This window comes from Somniosus microcephalus, chromosome 12 (genome assembly GCF_052327205.1).
Source record: "Somniosus microcephalus isolate GS21.2 chromosome 12, FLI_Smic_1.0, whole genome shotgun sequence".
Taxonomy (NCBI): Eukaryota; Metazoa; Chordata; class Chondrichthyes; order Squaliformes; family Somniosidae; genus Somniosus; species Somniosus microcephalus.
In genome coordinates this window covers 217,851,011-217,870,407 of record NC_140998.1, presented here as the reverse complement: position 1 = coordinate 217,870,407, position 19,397 = coordinate 217,851,011, and the positions used below count along the sequence as shown (strand labels likewise).

Genomic DNA, 19,397 nt, shown 5'->3' with positions numbered 1-19,397 from the left:
CAGTGTGTGTGGAACCCGTACCCCAGTGAGAGTCAGTGTGTGTGGAACCTGTACCCCAGTGAGAGTCAGTGTGTGTGGAACCCCTACCCCAGTGAGAGTCTGTGTGTGTGGAACCCGTACCCCAGTGAGAGTCAGTGTGTGTGGAACCCGTACCCCAGTGAGAGTCAGTGTATGTGGAACCCGTACCCCAGTGAGAGTCAGTGTGTGTGGAACACGTACCCCAGTGAGAGTCAGTGTGTGTGGAACCCGTACCCCAGTGATAGTCAGTGTGTGTGGAACACGTACCCCAGTGAGAGTCAGTGTGTGTGGAACCCGTACCCCAGTGAGAGTCATTGTGTGTGGAACCCGTACACCAGTGAGAGTCATTGTGTGTGGAACCCATACCCCAGTGAGAGTCAGTGTGTGTGGAACCCGTACCCCAGTGAGAGTCAGTGTGTGTGGAACCCATACCCCAGTGAGAGTCAGTGCGTGTGGAACCCGTACACCAGTGAGAGTCAGTGCGTGTGGAACCCGTACCCCAGTGAGAGTCAGTGTGTGTGGAACCCGTACCCCAGTGAGAGTCAGTGTGTGTGGAACCCGTACCCCAGTGAGAGTCAGTGTGTGTGGAACCCGTACCCCAGTGAGAGTCAGTGTGTGTGGAACCCGTACCCCAGTGAGAGTCTGTGTGTGTGGGACTCGTACCCCAGTGAGAGTCAGTGTGTGTGGAACCCGTACCCCAGTGAGAGTCTGTGTGTGTGGAACCCGTACCCCAGTGAGAGTCAGTGTGTGTGGAACCCGTACCCCAGTGAGAGTCATTGTGTGTGGAACCCGTACCCCAGAATCAACAGTTGTTATAAAGGAGCGAGTTGTTCTCACCGTTGGGTTGGATGAGGTTTATGTTTCTGGGGTTGTCCATAACGTAGATGGTCAGGTTGTCGATGGAGGCGTCCACGTGGAAGGTGATGGTATTGTTCGCAATGGAGGCGTTACTCGACATTTGTAACAATGTGACCTGCGGAAGAGAAGAATCAATTAGTGGCGTTCAATCACTCTCCACTTCATAGAATCACAGAAAGTTACAGCACGGAAGGAGGCCATTTCGGCCCATCGTGTCCGCGCCGGCCAACAAAGAGCTATCCAGCCTAATCCCACTTCCCAGCTCTTGGTCTGTAGCCCTGCAGGTTACAGCATCCCAGGTGCACATCCAAGTACTTTTTAAATGTGGTTAGGGTTCCTGCCTCTACCACCCTTTCAGGCAGTGAGTTCCAGGCCCCCACAACCCTCTGGGTGAAGAAATTTCCCCTCAAATCTCCTCTAAACCTTCCCCCAATTACTTTAAATCTGTGCCCCCTGGTTTTTGACCCCTCTGCTAAGGGAAATAGGTCCTTTCTATCCACTTTATCGAGGCCCCCTCATAATTTTATACACCTCAATAAGGTCTCCCCTCAGCCTCCTCTGTTCCAAGGAACACAGACCCAGCCTATCCAGTCTTTCCTCATAGCTAAGATTCTCTACTCCCAGTAACATCCTTGTAAATCTCCTCTGTACCCTCTCTAGTGCAATCACATCTTTCCTGTAATGTGGTGACCAGAACTGCACGCAGTACTCTAGCTGTGGCCTAACTAGTGTTTTATACAGTTGAAGCATAACCCCCCCCTGCTCTTGTATTCTATGCCACGGTTAATAAAGGCAAGCATTCCGTATGTCTTCTTAACCACCTTATCTACCTGGCCTGCTACCTTCAGGGATCTGTGGACATGCACTCCAAGGTCCCTTTGTTCCTCTACACTACTCAGTGACCTACCATTTAATGTGTATTCCCTTTCCTTGTTAGCCCTCCCCAAATGCATTACCTCACACTTCTCCAGATTGAATTCCATTTGCCACTGTTCTGCCCACCTGACCAATTTATTGATATCTTCCTGCAGTCTACAGCTTCCTTCTTCAGTATCAACCACACAGCCGATTTTAGTATCATCGGCAAACTTCTTAATCATACCCCCTATATTCAAGTCTAGATCATTGATATATACCACAAAAAGCAAGGGACCTAGTACTGAGCCCTGCGGAACCCCACTGGAAACAGCCTTCCAGTCACAAAAACACCCTTCAACCATTACCCTCTGCTTCCTGCCTCCGAGCCAGTTTTGAATCCAACTTGACACTTTGCCCTGGATCCCATGGGCTTTTAACTTCGTGACCAGTCTGCCATGTGGAACCTTATCAAAAGCCTTGCTAAAGTCCATATACACTTCATCAAATGCACTACCCTCATCTACCCTCCTTGTTACCTCCTCAAAAAATTCAATCAAGTTTGTCAGACACGACCTTCCCTTAACAAATCCGCGCTGACTATTCTTGATTAATCCGTGTCTTTTTAAATGAAGATTTATCCTGTCCTTCAGAATTCTTTCCAATAATTTTCCCACCACCAAGGTTAGGCTGACTGACCTGTAATTACTCGGTCTATCCCTTTCTCCCTTTTTAAACAAGGGTACCACATTAGCAGTCCTCCAGTCCTCCGGCACCACACCTGACCAGAGAGGGTTGGAAAATGATGGTCAGGGCCTCTGCTATTTCCTCTTTTGCTTTGCTTAACAGCCTGGGATACATTTCATCCGGACCTGGGGATTTATCCACTTTTAAAGCTGCTAAACCCCTTAATACCTCCTCTCTCACTATGCTTATTTCAGCTAATATTTCACACTCCTCCCCCCGATATCAATGTCTGCTTCGCCCCTCTCCTTTGTGAAAACAGACGCAAAGTATTCATTGAGAATCCTACCGACGTCTCCCGCCTCCACACACACATTACCCTCATGATCTCTAATAGGCCCTACCCTTTCTTTGGTTATCCTCTTACTCTTAATATATTTATAAAACACCTTTGGGTTTTCCTTGATTTTACTTGCCAAGAATTTTTCATGCTCTCTCTTTGCTTTCCTAATATCCTTTTTAATTGTACCCCTGCACTTTCTGTACTCCTCTAAAGATTCTGCAGTATTTAGCCCTCGGTATCTGTCATACGCCTCCCTTTTTTTCTTTATCCTACCCTGTATGTCCCTAGACATCCAGGGGGCTCTAGATTTGTTAGTCCCACCTTTTTTCTTTAAGGGCACATATTTGGTCTGAACCCTCCGGATTTCCTCCTTGAATGCCTCTGACACTGATTTACCTTCAAGTAGCTGTTTCCAGTCCACTATGGCTAAATCCCCTCTGAGCTCAGCAAAATTTGCTTTTCCCCAATTTAGAATTTTTATTCCTGGTCTATCCTTGTCCTTTTCCATAACTACCTTAAATCTAACAGAATTATGGTCACTAGCACCAAAATGCTCCCCCACTGATACGCCTTCTACCTGCCCAGCTTCATTCCCTAAAACTAAGTCCAGAACCGCCCCCTCCCTTGTTGGGCTTGCTACATACTGGCTAAAAAAGTTCTCCTGGATGCATTTTAGGAATTCCGCACCCTCTATACCCTTCACACTAATTTTATCCCAGTTACTACTGGGGTAGTTGAAATCCCCGACTATTACAGCCCTATAGTTTTTGCACTTCTCAGAAATGTGTCGACATATTTGTTCTTCTATCTCCCTCTCACAGTTTGGGGGTCTGCAGTACACTCCCAGCAGTGTGATCGCCCCTTTTTTGTTTTTCAATTCGACCCATATGGCCTCGTTTGATGATCCCTCCAACATATCATCCCTCCTCACAGCTGTAATAGTTTCTTTAATCAATACCACGACCCCCCCTCCCTTTTTACCTCCCTCTCTATCCCATCTGAAAACCCTGTAACCAGGAATGTTGAGCTGCCATACCTGCCCCTCTTTCAGCCAGGTCTCTGTAATAGCTATAATATCATAGTCCCAAGTATCTACCTGTGTCCTCAGCTCATCTGCCATGTGCGCTATACTCCTTGCATTGAAGTATATACCATTTAGTACAGGCAAACCTCCTTGTTGATTACTATCTAGCCCTCGAATCCTCTGTTCTTCAAATTTACTTCTATTGTTTTTGTTTTCCAATTCCAGTTTTTCTTCCCTCCCTACTGACTCTATACTTAGGGTCCCATCCCCCAGCCAAGCTAATTAAAACCCTCCCCAACTGCACTAGGAAATTCAGAACTCCATCTTTCCTAACTCTCACTGGGGTACGGGTTCCACACACACTGACTCTCACTGGGGTACGGGTTCCACACACACTGACTCTCAGTGGGGTATGGGTTCCGCACACACTGACTCTCAGTGGGGTACGGGTTCCATACACACTGACTCTCACTGCGGTACGGTTTTCCACACACACTGACTCTCACTGGGGTACGGGTTCGATACACACTGACTCTCACTGGGGTATGGGTTCCACACACACTGACTCTCACTGGGATACGGGTTCCACACACACTGACTCTCACTGGGGTACAGGTTCCACACACACTGACTCTCACTGGGGTACGGGTTCCACACACACTGACTCTCAATGGGGTACGGGTTCCACACACACTGACTCTCACTGGGGTACGGGTTCCACACACACTGACTCTCACTGGGGTACGGGTTCCACACACACTGACACTCACTGGGGTAAGGGTTCCACACACACTGACTCTCACTGGGGTACGGGTTCAACACACACTGACTCTCAATGGGGTACGGGTTCCACACACACTGACTCTCACTGGGGTAAGGGTTCCACACACACTGACTCTCACTGGGGTACGGGTTCCACACACACTGACTCTCACTGGGGTAAGGGTTCCACACACACTGACTCTTACTGGAGTACGGGTTCCACACACACTGACTCTCACTGGGGTAAGGGTTCCACACACACTGACTCTCACTGGGGTACGGGTTCCACACACACTGACTCTCACTGGGTTACAGGTTCCACACACACTGACTCTCACTGGGGCACAGGTCCCACACACACTGACTCTCACTGGGGTACGGGTTCCACACACTCTGACTCTCACTGTGGTATGGGTCCCACACACACTGACTCTCACTGGGGTACAGGTTCGACACACACTGATTCTCACTGGGGTACGGGTCCCACACACACTGACTCTCACTGGGGTACGGGTTCCACACACACTGACTCTCACTGGTGTACGTGTTCCACACACACTGACTCTCACTGGGGTACGGGTTCCATACACACTGACTCTCACTGTGGTACGGGTTCCATACACACTGACTCTCACTGGGGTGTGGGTTCCACACACACTGACTCACTGGGGTACGGGTTCCACACACACTGACTCTCACTGGGGTATGGGTTCCACACACACTGACTCTCACTGGGGTACGGGTCCCGCACACACTGACTCTCACTGGGGTACGGGTTCCACACACACTGACTCTCATTGGGGTACGGGTTCCACACACACTGACTCTCACTGGGGTACGGGTTCCACACACACTGACTCTCACTGGGGTACGGGTTCCACACACACTGACTCTCACTGGGGTACGGGTTCCACACACACTGACTCTCACTGGGGTATGGGTTCCACACACACTGACTCTCACTGGGGTACGGGTCCCACACACACGGACTCTCACTGGGGTACGGGTTCCACACACACTGACTCTCACTGGGGTACGGGTTCCACACACACTGACTCTCACTGGGGTACAGGTCCCACACACACTGACTCTCACTGGGGTACGGGTTCCACACACACTGACTCTCACTGGGGTATGGGTTCCGCACACACTGACTCTCACTGGGGTACGGGTCCCACACACACTGACTCTCACTGGGGTACAGGTTCCACACACAGTGACTCTCACTGGGGTACGGGTTCCACACACACTGACTCTCAGTGGGGTACGGGTTCCACACACACTGACTCTCACTGGGGTACGGATTCCACACACACTGACTCTCACTGGGGTACGGGTTCCACACACACTGACTCTCACTGGGGTATGGGTTCCACACACACTGACTCTCACTGGGGTACGGGTCCCACACACACTGACTCTCACTGGGGTACGGGTTCCACACACACTGACTCTCACTGGGGTACGGGTTCCACACACACTGACTCTCACTCGGGTACGGGTTCCACACACACTGACTCTCACTGGGGTATGGATTCCACACACACTGACTCTCACTGGGGTACGGGTTCCACACACACTGACTCTCACTGGGTTACGGGTTCCACACACACTGACTCTCACTGGGGTATGGGTCCAAACCAAGTCCTGGAACTCCCTCCCTAACAGCACTGTGGGCGTTCCTTCACCACACGGACTGCAGCAGTTCAAGATCATAGGAACATAAGAAATAGGAGCAGGAGTCAGCCATTCGGCCCTTCAAGCCTGCTCCGCCATTCAATGAGATCATGGCTGATCTTCTGCCTCAACTCCATTCACCGGCCCTATCGCCATATCCCTTGATGCCCTTACTAGTCAGAAATCTATCGACTTCTGTTTTGAATATACCCAATGACTGAGCCTCCACAGCCCTCTGGGGTAGAGAATTCCAATGATTCGCCACCCTCTAAGTGAAGAAATTTCTTCTCATCTCAGTCCTGAATGGCCTACCCTTTATCCTGAGGCTGTGGCCCCTGGTTCTAGACTCCCCAGTCAAGGGAAACATTCTCCCAGCATCCACCCTATCAAGCCCTGTAATAATTTTGTAAGCTTCAATGAGATCCCCTCTCATTCTTCTGAATTCAAGAGAATACAGGCCTAGTTTACTCAATCTCTTCTCATACGACTGTCCCGCCATCCCAGGAATCAACCTGGTGACTCTTCATTGCACTCCCTCTGTGGCAAGTATATCCTTCCTTAGGTCAGCAGACCAAAATTGTACACAGTACTCCAGGTGTGGTCTCACCAAGGCCCTATATAATTGGAGTAAGACTTCTTTACTCCTGTACTCAAATCCTCTTGTAATGAAGGCCAGCATACCATTTGCCTTCCTAATGGCTTGCTGCACCTGCACATTCACTGCCAGTGACTCATGTACAAGGACACCCAGGTCCCTTTGAGCATCTACATTCCCCAATCTTTCACCATTTAGGAAATACTCTGCCTTTCTGTTTTTTCTAACAAAGTGGATAACTTCACATTTATCCACATTATATTCCATCTGCCATGTTCTCGCCCACTCACTGAGCCTGTCGAGATCCCCTTGAAGCCTTTTCACATCCTCTTCGCAACGGACACTGCCACCTAGCTTTGTATCATCAGCAAATTTGGAAATGGTACATTTAGTCCCCTCATCCAAATCATTGATATAGATTGTGAATAGCTGGGGCCCAAGCACCGATCCTTGCGATACCCCACTAGTCACAGCCTGCCATCCTGAAAAAGACCCGTTTATCCCTACTCTTTGTTTTCTGTCTGTTAACCAATTCTCAATCCATGCTAGTATATTACCCCCAATTCCATGTGCCCTAATTTTGTTCACCAACCTCTTGTGTGGGACCTTATCGAAGGCCTTCTGAAAATCCAAATATACCACATCTACCGGTTCCCCTTTGTCTACTCCACTAGTTACATCCTCAAAGAACTCCAATATGTTTGTCAAACAGGATTTCCCTTTCAGAAATCCATGTTGACACTGCCCAATCTTACTATTAGTTTCTAAGTGCCCAGTTATTGCATCCTTTATAATAGATTCCGGCATTTTCCCAACTACTGATGTGAGGCTAACAGGTCTGTAGTTCCCCGTTTTCTCTCTCCCTCCTTTCTTAAATAGCGGGGTTACATTTGCTATCCTCCAATCTGTAGGAACCGTTCCAGAATCTACAGAATTTTGGAAGATGACAACCAATGCGTCCACTATTCCAATGGCCACCTCTTTCAAAACCCTAGGATGTAGGTCACCCGGTCCTTGGGATTTATCGACTTTTAGTCCCATTAATTTTGCTAGTACTGTTTTTTTACTAATAATAATTTCTGTAAGTTCCTCATTCTCGCCACACCCTTGGTTTTCTCGTATTTCTGGGAGGTTTTTTGTGTCTTCCTCCATGAAGACAGAAACAAAGTATTTATTTAATTTCTCTGCCATTTCCTCATTCCCCATTATAAATTTTCCCGTCTCTGACTGTAAAGGACCTACATTTACCTTCGCCAGTCTTTTCTTTTTCACATACCCATAGAAGCTTTTACAATCCGTTTTTATATTTTTCGCTAGTTTGTGCTCATATTCCATTTTCCCTTTCTTTATCAATTTCTTGGTCCCCCTTTGCTGATTTCTAAAAAGATCCCAATCCTCAGGCTGACCGCTTTTTCTGGCAACTTTATAAGCTTCCTCCTTTGACTTAATACTAGCTTTAATTTCTTTTGTTAGTCATGGTTGGATCACTTTTCCTTTTGGGTTTTTATGCCCTAGAGGAATATAAGTTTCTTGCAAATTATGCATTATTTCCTTGAATGTTAGCCATTGTATGTCCACCTTCATACCTTTTAGTGTAGTCTCCCAATCTACCATGGCCAACTTGTCCCTCATACCCTTGTAGTTTCCTCTGTTTAGATTGAAAACCTTAGTTTCAGATTGGACTACATCACTCTCAAACTTCACAGATCACAGAAATCACAGAAACCCCACAATGCAGAGAGAGGCCATTTCGGCCCATCGAGCCTGCACCGACACATATCCCACCCGATCCCCGTAACCCCTACACCAACACATATCCCACCCTATCCCCGTAACCCCATGTATTTAATCCCCCTAACACTAAGGGTCAATTTATCATAGCCAATCAACCTAACCCGCACATCTTTGGACTGTGGGAGGAAACCGGAGCACCCGGAGGAAACCCACGCAAACACGGGGAGAATGTGCAAACTCCACACAGACAGTCACCCGAGGCGGGATTCGAACCCGGGTCCCTGGCGCTGTGAGGCAACAGTGCTAACCACTATGCCACCGTGCTGCCCGTTACTTAATGTAAAATTCAATCATATCATGGTCACTTGTCCCTAAAGGCCCCTTTACCACAAGATTATTGATCAGCCCTTTCTCATTACACAGTACCAGATCCAGAATAGCCTGTTCCCTGGTTGGTTCCTCCACATACTGATCCAGGAAACCATCTCGCATGCATTCCAAGAATTTGTCCTCCACACCATTAGTGGTAATTTGATTTGCCCAGTCAATATGTAGATTACAGTCCCCCATGATTACCATATTGCCCTTGTTACATGCACTTCTAATTTCTTGATTGATACTGTGCTCTACATTACCATTACTGTTTGGTGGCCTATACACAACTCCCACCAATGTTTTCCGCCCTTTGCTGTTTCTTAGCTCCACCCAAACTGATTCCAGTTCTACATCACGATCTGCCGAGCCAAGATCTTTTATCTCTACCGTACCGATCTCATCCCTTATTAACAGCGCTACGCCACCTCCTTTTCCTTTTTGTCTGTCCTTCCTAAATGTTGAGTGCCCTGGAACGTTCAGTTCCCAGCTTTGGTTACCCTGCAACCACGGGCAGGATTTTCATTGGGCCGTGGGGGCGGGATTGGAGGCGCGTGGGGGGTTAAAATCGCAAAATCGGGGGGCACGAACCCATCCCGCCCCCAACCCGCCTCCATGCCAGTTTCAAAGGAGGAGGGTACCCGCCCCGCACTGGGCCCCGCCTCCCCGAGGCGGGAAGGGGATTAGTGCCAATTAACTGCCTGTTAACAGGTAGTTAACAGGCAGTTTTTAGCCTAATCCCTATTTTTATTCCTGAAGTGTGGGATTCCCGACGGCTCCAAACCACGCCAAGTTAGCGAGGCGGCCCGTCGGGCTGAAGGGCTTGGAGGGTTCGAGATGTCTGGTGTTCAGGTGAGTGACGGGTGTATAACTGCAGAGGTAAGTGTGTTTGGTGTGTGTAAAGTGTTTAAAGAAGTTTTACTTACCTTTACAGCCTTCCTTCCTTCAGGTCTCGGGAGTCCCTCATCTCACCGGCACAGAAAGCAGAATGGCCGCCAGCTGTCAAAATCCGCAGTATTCAGCTTTCTGTTCTGGAGAGATCGCTAAATCATCCTGACAGGCAGGAATTAACTTGGAGTTGCAGGAATTGACGAATTCCTAACCAATAACTGAGGTCGACTCAGGAGATCAATCAAACAGGTCTTTAATGTAAGACTAAACGAGTTCAAACCGTTTGTTGAGATCGATACAGGAGAACCACGAACACAGGTCTTAACAAGATGGAGATTCCACGAGGACTGCCCGGACAGTCACGTGGTTTGCAATGTGACGTCATCGCGTTGGCCCGCGTTTTCCTGCGCTCTTAAAGGGGCCACGCCCCATACATACAAACACTATAAATAAAACACAGTAACGTCTAACACAGTGGTACCGGCTTAGGCTGGTGTTAGAACATCGTTAAAGGGAATTATGTACAGTTGCCCAGAGTCAGTCAGCGGCTCCGTCACAGAGTACAGATTGTCAGTGTTTGACAGTTTCAAAGAGCCGTCAAACGCTGATATTTCATCTGTCAAAAGCTCTTGACAGATGAAATGTCAATCTGTGACATCACCTGTTGCCGGGTGGCCCTTAATTGGCCTGCTGAGCCCGCTGGGCGGGCTCAACAAGGTCAAACAAGTGAAAATCGCGTGGATTGGCCACAACTCGATGCAGGCGGGACTGCAACCCCGAAAGTTGTAGCCCCGCCTCCTACACGCCTCCTCAATGAAAATCCAGCCCCATGTCTCTGTAATGGCAATTACATCATACCCATTTACTTCTATTAGTGCCATTAATTCATCCACCTTGTTGCGAATGCTACGTGCAATTAGATGAAGTGCCTTCAACTTGCGGCTCACCACCACCTACTTAAGGGCAACTAGGGATGGGCAATAAATGCCGGCCTTGCCAGCGATGCCCACATCCCGGGGCCGAATAAATAAACCCAGAACAGGGAGCAGGAGCAGGAACCCTGGATGACCGGCTGCCCCGAGTCCCACCACGGGCGGCGCTCTCCTGCTCCGTGTGTGGGGAGCTTCACGCTGGATATTGAGGTACAGCCTACCTCCCCCCGCCATCCCCCGCAGCCCTGACTGCAGGGCCCGCTGCTTTGTTTCTAGAAATAGTAGATGCATTGCTGATCATCTTCTAAAATTCGATAGACTCTGGAACAGTACCCATGGATTGGAGGGTAGCTAATGTTACCCACTGTTCAAAAAAGGTGGTAGAGGGAAAACGAGGAATTACAGACCGGTAAGCCTGACATCGGTAGTGGGGAAAATGCTAGAGTCCATTATAAAAGATGTAATAGCAGAGCACTTGGAAAACAGTGACGGGATTGGACAAAGTCAACATGGATTTACAAAAGGTAAATCGTGCTTGACTAATCTACTGGAATTATTTGAGGATGTAACTGGTAAAATAGATAAGGGAGAACCAGTAGATGTGGTGTAGTTGGACTTTCAAAAGGCATTCGATAAGGTCCCGCATAAGAGATTAGCGTGTAAAGTTAAAGCACATGGGATTGGGGGCAAGGTATTGACTTGGATAGAGAACCGGTTGGCAGACAGAAAGCAAAGAGTTGGAATAAACGGCTCTTTTTCTGAGTGGCAGGCAGTGACTAGTGGGGTACCGCAGGGATCGGTCCTTGGACCCCAGCTATTCACAATATATATTAATGATCTATACGAGGGAACAAGATGTAATATCTCCAAGTTTGCAGATGACACAAACTGGGTGGGCGTGTGTGCTGTGAGGAGGATGCCAAGAAACTCCAGGCTGATACCTGGGATGGCAGGAATGACGTATGAGGAGAGATTGGGTCGATTGTGCTTGCACACGCTGGAGTTTAGAAGAATGAGAAGGGGTCTCATTGAAACTTATAAAATTCTAACAGGACCGGACAGACGAGAAGCAGGAAGGATGTTCCCGATGGCAGGGGAGTCCAGAACCAGGGGTCACAGTCTAAGGATAAGGGGTAAGCCATTTAGGACTGAGATGAGGAGGAATTTCTTCACCCAGAGAGCGGTGAACCTGTGGAATTCTCTACCACAGAGGGCAGTTGAGGCCAATTCATTAATATATTCAAGAAGGAGTTAGGTATATTTCTTAAGGCTAAAGGGATCAAGGGATATGGGGAGAAGGCAGGGACAGGGTACTGAATTTGGATGATCAGCCATGATCTCATTAAATGGCGGAGCAGGCTCGAGGGGCCGAATGGCCTACTCCTGCTCCTATCTTCTATGTTTCTATGTTTCTGCAGATGCAAAGACACGTTACCAGGGCCGGACTGGTGGATTCATCGATGATCGAGGTCAGTTTGAAGGTCTCTCTTTTTGAAACCGTCACAGCCTCACCCCCCGAGGCCGTGGCCAGAGTGCGATAGAGCTGGAGGCCCGACTCAGCCTCCACCTGCCGGCGGGTCCGGACACTCCTCCTCCGCCTCAAAAAGAAGTTCGTCAGGAGAAAGTGCACCTGGAAAATATCAAAACACAGAGAATCAACACTGGGGTTCCACACACACTGACCCTCCCTGGGGTATGTGTTCCACACACACTGACTCTCACTGGGGTACGGGTTCCACACACACTGACTCTCATTGCGGTACGGGTCCCACACACACTGACTCTCACTGGGGTACGGGTTCCACACACACTGACTCTCACTGGGGTACGGGTTCCACACACACTGACCCTCCCTGGGGTATGTGTTCCACACACACTGACTCTCACTGGGGTATGGGTTCCACACACACTGACTCTCACTTGGGTACGGGCTCCACACACACTGAATCTCACTGGAATACGGGTTCCACACACACTGACGCTCACTGGGGTACGGGTTCCACATACACTGACTCTCACTGAGGTACGGGTTACACACACACTGACTCTCACTGGGGTACGGGTTCCACACACACTGACTCTCACTGGGGTACGGGTTCCACACACACTGACTCTCACTGGGGTACGGGTCCCACACACACTGACTCTCACTGGGGTACGGGTTCCACACACTGACTCTCAATGGGGTACGGGTTCCACACACACTGACTCTCACTGGGGTACGGGTTCCACACACACTGACTCTCACTGGGGTACTGGTTCCACACACACTGACTCTCACTGGGGTACGGGTTCCACACACACTGACTCTTACTGGGGTACGGGTTCCACACACACTCACTCTCACTGGGGTACGGGCCCCACACACACTGACTCTCACTGGGGTATGGGTTCCACACACTGACTCTCACTGGGGTACGGGTTCCACACACACTGTCTCTCACTGGGGTATGGTCCCACACACACTGACTCTCACTGGGGTACGGGTTCCACACACACTGACTCTCACTGGGGTACGGGTTCCACACTCACTGAATCTCACTGGGGTACTGGTCCCACACACACTGACTCTCACTGGGGTACGGGTTCCACACACACAGACTCTCACTGGGGTACGGGTTCCACACACACTGACTCTCACTGGGGTACGGGTTCCACACACACTGACACTCACTGGAGTACGGGTTCCACACACACTGACTCTCACTGGGGTGCAGGTTCCACACACACTGACTCTCACTGGGGTGCAGGTTCCACACACACTGACTCTCACTGGGGTACGGGTTCCACACACACTGACTCTCACTGGGGTACGGGTTCCACACACACTGACTCTCACTGGGGTACGGGTTCCACACACACTGACTCTTACTGGGGTACGGGTTCCACACACACTCACTCTCACTGGGGTACGGGCCCCACACACACTGACTCTCACTGGGGTATGGGTTCCACACACTGACTCTCACTGGGGTATGGTCCCACACACACTGACTCTCACTGGGGTACGGGTTACACACACACTGACTCTTACTGGGGTACGGGTGCCACACACACTGACTCTCACTGGGGTATGGGTTCCACACACACTGACTCTCACTGGGGTACGGGTTCCACACACACTGACTCTCACTGGGGTACGGGTTCCACACACACTGACTCTCACTGGGGAACGGGTTCCACACACACTGACTCTCACTGGGGTACGGGTTCCACACACACTGACTCTCACTGTGGTACGGGTTCCACACACACTGACTCTCACTGGGGTACGGGTTCCACACACTGACTCTCAATGGGGTACGGGTTCCACACACACTGACTCTCACTGGGGTACGGGTTCCACACACACTGACTCTCACTGGGGTATGGGTTCCACACACTGACTCTCACTGGGGTACGGGTTCCACACACACTGTCTCTCACTGGGGTATGGTCCCACACACACTGACTCTCACTGGGGTACGGGTTGCACACACACTGACTCTCACTGGGGTACGGGTTCCACACTCACTGAATCTCACTGGGGTACTGGTCCCACACACACTGACTCTCACTGGGGTACGGGTTCCACACACACTGACTCTCACTGGGGTACGGGTTCCACACACACTGACTCTCACTGGGGTACGGGTTCCACACACACTGACACTCACTGGAGTACTGGTTCCACACACACTGACTCTCACTGGGGTGCAGGTTCCACACACACTGACTCTCACTGGGGTGCAGGTTCCACACACACTGACTCTCACTGGGGTACGGGTTCCACACACACTGACTCTCACTGGGGTACGGGTTCCACACACACTGACTCTCACTGGGGTACGGGTTCCACACACACTGACTCTTACTGGGGTACGGGTTCCACACACACTCACTCTCACTGGGGTACGGGCCCCACACACACTGACTCTCACTGGGGTATGGGTTCCACACACTGACTCTCACTGGGGTATGGTCCCACACACACTGACTCTCACTGGGGTACGGGTTACACACACACTGACTCTTACTGGGGTACGGGTGCCACACACACTGACTCTCACTGGGGTATGGGTTCCACACACACTGACTCTCACTGGGGTACGGGTTCCACACACACTGACTCTCACTGGGGTACGGGTTCCACACACACTGACTCTCACTGGGGTACGGGTTCCACACACACTGACTCTCACTGGGGTACGGGTTCCACACACACTGACTCTCACTGGGGTACGGGTTCCACACACACTGACTCTCACTGGGGTACGGGTTCCACACACACTGACTCTCACTGGGGTACGGGTTCCACACTCACTGACTCTCACTGGGGTACGGGTTCCACACACACTGACTCTCACTGGGGTACGGGTTCCACACACACTGACTCTCACTGGGGTACGGGTTCCACACACACTGACTCTCACTGGGGTACGGGTTCCACACACACTGACTCTCACTGGGGTACGGGTTCCACACACACTGACTCTCACTGGGGTACGGGTTCCACACACACTGACTCTCACTGGGGTACGGGTTCCACACACACTGACTCTCACTGGGGTACGGGTTCCACACACACTGACTCTCACTGGGGTACGGGTTCCTCACACACTGACTCTCACTGGGGTACGGGTTCCACACACACTGACTCTCACTGGGGTACGGGTTCCACACACACTGACTCTCACTGGGGTATGGGTTCCACACACACTGACTCTCACTGGGGTACGGGTTCCACACACACTGACTCTCACTGGGGTACGGGTTCCGCACACACTGACTCTCACTGGGGTACGGGTTGCACACACACTGACTCTCACTGGGGTACGGGTTCCACACACACTGACTCTCACTGGGGTACGGGTTCCACACACACTGACTCTCACTGGGGTACGGGTTCCACACACACTGACTCTCACTGTGGTACGGGTTCCACAGACACTGACTCTCACTGGGGTACGGGTCACACACACACTGGCTCTCACTGGGGTACGGGTTCCACACACGCTGACTCTCACTGGGGTACGGGTTCCTCACACACTGACTCTCACTGGGGTACGGGTTCCTCACACACTGACTCTCACTGGGGTGCGGGTTCCACAGACGCTTAATCTGCAAAAAGGGTTAAATTATGAGTACAGTTGGCTTAAACTTGGCTTATATTCCCTCAAGTATCGAATTGAGTTGATTGAGATGATTAAAGGAATTGATAGTGGACGTAGGGAAAAATATTTATTCTGTTTGGGGTCTCCAGAACAAAGGGGCATAACCTTAAAATCCTGGACTGCTTCCGTACCCGGGATTGAGTGTCCTGGATCAGGGCGAGTATGGTGTTCCTCAGGTGGATGTCCTTGGCTGGTGCATCAGTGAAGACGAAGATTTGTGAGTTGGAGCCGGAGTTTGTCAGAGCGAGCTGAAACAGGAGAGAGGAAAGAACCTTCGTGAACCAGAGACATCCGGAGTTAACACTCTGAGAGTCACATTCCCACTAATGCCGAGTTAGAGGGACCTCCCCAGATACAGGAGTGAGAGAGAGGGGTTAGAGGGACCTCCCCAGATATAGGAGTGTGAGAGAGGGGTTAGAGGGACCTCCCCAGATACAGGAGTGAGAGAGAGAGGTTAGAGGGACCTCCCCAAATACAGCAGTGTGAGGGAGAGAGGGGTTAGAGGGACTTCCCCAGATACAGGAGTGTGAGAGAGAGAGGGGTTAGAGGGACCTCCCCAGATATAGGAGCGTGAGAGAGGGGTTAGAGGGACCTCCCCAGATACAGGAGTGAGAGAGAGAGGTTAGAGGGACCTCCCCAAATACAGCAGTGTGAGGGAGAGAGGGGTTAGAGGGACTTCCCCAGATACAGGAGTGTGAGAGAGAGAGGGGTTAGAGGGACCTCCCCAGATACAGGAGTGTGTGAGAAAGGGGTTAGAGGGACCTCCCCAGATACAGGAGTGTGAGAGAGAGGGGTTAGAGGAACCTCCACAGATACAGGAGTGTCAGAGAGAGGGGTTAGAAGAACCTCCCCAGATACAGCAGTGTGAGAGTGGGGTTAGAGGGACATCCCCAGATACAGGAATGTGTGAGAGGGGTTAGAGGAACCTCCCCAGATACAGGAGTGTGAGAGAGGGGTTAGAGGGACCTCCCCAGATACAGGAGTGTGAGAGAGAGGTTAGAGGGACTTCCCCAGATACAGGAGAGTGAGAGAGAGGGGTTAGAGGAACCTCCCCAGATACAGGAGTGTGAGAGAGGGTTTAGAGGGACCTCCCCAGATACAGGAGTGTGAGAGAGGGTTTAGCGGGACCTCCCCAGATACAGGAGTGTGAGAGAGAGGGGTTAGAGGGATCTCCCCAGATACAGGAGTGTGAGAGAGGGTAGAGGGACCTCCTCAGATACAGGAGTGTGAGAGAGGGGTTAGAGGGACCTCCCCAGATACAGGAGTGTGAGAGAGGGGTTAGAGGGACCTCCCCAGATACAGGAGTGTGAGAGAGGGGTTAGAGGGACCTCCCCAGATACAGGAGTGTGAGAGAGAGGGGTTAGAGGGACCTCCCCAGATACAGGAGTGTGAGAGAGAGGGGTTAGAGGAACTTCCCCAGATGCAGGAGTGTGAGAGAGGGGTTAGAGGGACCTCCCCAGATACAGGAGTGTGAGAGAGGGTAGAGGGAGCTCCTCAGATACAGGAGTGTGAGAGAGGGGTTAGAGGGACCTCCCCAGATACAGGAGTGTGAGAGAGGGGTTAGAGGGACCTCCCCAGATACAGGAGTGTGAGAGAGGGGTTAGAGGAACCTCCCCAGTTACAGGAGTGTGTGAGACAAGGGTTAGAGGGATCTCCCCAGATACAGGAGTGTGAGAGAGGGGTTAGAGGGACCTCCTCAGATACAGGAGTGTGAGAGAGGGGTTAGAAGGACCTCCCCAGATACAGGAGTGTGAGAGAGAGGGGTTAGAAGGACCTCCCCAGATACAGGAGTGTGAGAGAGAGGGGTTAGAGGTGTAGTGTATGTACCTTGCAGAAGGAACCATATTCTGCAGCCCCTGTATACTGCAGTACCAGTAGTGACCACCCCTGTATATAAGCCTGTGTAGTAACTTTTACATAGTAGTTCCAGGTTGTCTCCATTCAGTAAAGACCTGTTATAACCAACTCCTGCAGTCCGTGTCTCAATTACACACGGACATAATACTGGCGACGAGCAGATCCGAACTTACCTACAGTCTGCACCACCTCATGGGGATCCATCCCTGAAGCGAAGTTGTCAGAGGTCGAGGCCAGAAGAAAGAAAAAAAAAATTAAACGAACAGAAGAAACGGGCGTCGACCGTGGGCATCCGCCTCTGATTCATCGGAGTTGAAGATTTGCAGGAGAGGATGTCGAGAGCGGGGCTTGGTTATCCTGTCAATGGTGTTTCAGCTAATCAGGCTGGTGGCAGGTAGTACACTGATCCTTCCTGGGCTGCGGCCGTCTAGAGTTCGAGCGGGTGGCTTTTCAACGGGGCCGAGCAGCGTTGTCGGGAAGAGGAGAGAGAGAGGGGGCGGAGCACACAGGGCGCGGCCGGTGCTACGAAGCCGGGCAGCGTACAGACCCGAGAAGAGGGAGGCAAGTGTCCCGCAGGGTTGCTCCGACGACGGGGAAATAATAAAAATTAGAAGCGCAGAAAGCCGCGAGGAGCTGCAGTTTGCTACAGGAACCGCGGAGAGCGGCGTTAGCAGCAGCGCGGGGGGAAGTGCGCGAAGACCATAGGGCGTCGCCATCAACGCATAAAACGCCAGCAACAGTGCTAGCAGCAGCGGAGAAGGCAAAGTGCGGGAGGCGCCATCTTAATCCAGCGGGGAAGAAGGCAAAGCACGGGAGGCGCCATTTTGTTAAATCGAGGAAGAAGGCAAAGCGCGGGAGGCGCCATCTTAATCCAGCGGGGAAGAAGGCAAAGCACGGGAGGCGCCATTTTGTTAAATCGAGGAAGAAGGCAAAGCACGGGAGGCGCCATTTTGTTAAATCGGGGAAGAAGGCAAAGCGCGGGAGGCGCCATCTTAGATTTCCAAGATGCCGAAGACTGGCAATATCACTGCCTTCGATAATGCAATAGAAGACTGGACCACGTATGTGGAAAGAGTCAAGGTATATTGAGAGGCAAACGAAGTAGCCGATGAGAAAAAGGCATCGGTACTACTAAACTTAATGGGCGCAAGAACGTACGGCCTATTGTGGAACCTAATTACTCCAGTCAAACCGAAGATGAAGAGTTTTAACGAAATTGTTGATATCCTACAGGAACACCTAAATCCTACACCGCTGCTGATAGCAGAAAGATTTAAATTCCACAGGAGAAATCAGCATAAAGATGAGAGCAATGCTGATTACCTTACGGAAATATGCAAGCTATCAAAGCACTGTCAGTTCGGAGCAGGACTGGCAGATACCCTACGGGACAAATTTGTCTGTGGACTCCTGAGTGAAGGAACCCAGAAGAGATTACTCTCAGAGAAAGAGCTGACGCTAGATAAGGCTTTCAGCGTGGCAGTATCGTACGAAGCAGCAGCAAGGGGAGCTGCGGAAATTCAGCAAAAGCCACAGGAATACGGCACCCACGAAATGACACGGGGATTTGAAAAATGTTATCGCTGCGGCAGAACAACCCATGACCAGAAGGACTGCTGGTCCAAGGACAAAATATGCAGGC

At 50.8% G+C, this 19,397-nt stretch overlaps 1 protein-coding gene across 1 annotated transcript in view; it reads right to left on the bottom strand.

Annotated features, from left to right (window-relative positions):
• The window catches only part of LOC147110121 (von Willebrand factor A domain-containing protein 7-like), a 76,875-nt gene that overhangs the window by 17,719 nt on the left and 39,759 nt on the right, over positions 1 to 19,397 (bottom strand). Inside the window, exons 8-10 of the mRNA XM_086004054.1 lie at positions 16,030 to 16,146; positions 12,181 to 12,375; positions 843 to 991 (exon numbers count right to left, since the gene is read on the bottom strand). Coding sequence (XP_085860180.1) covers positions 843 to 991; positions 12,181 to 12,375; positions 16,030 to 16,146 — 461 coding nt within the window. The remainder of the gene's footprint in view (positions 1 to 842; positions 992 to 12,180; positions 12,376 to 16,029; positions 16,147 to 19,397) is intronic.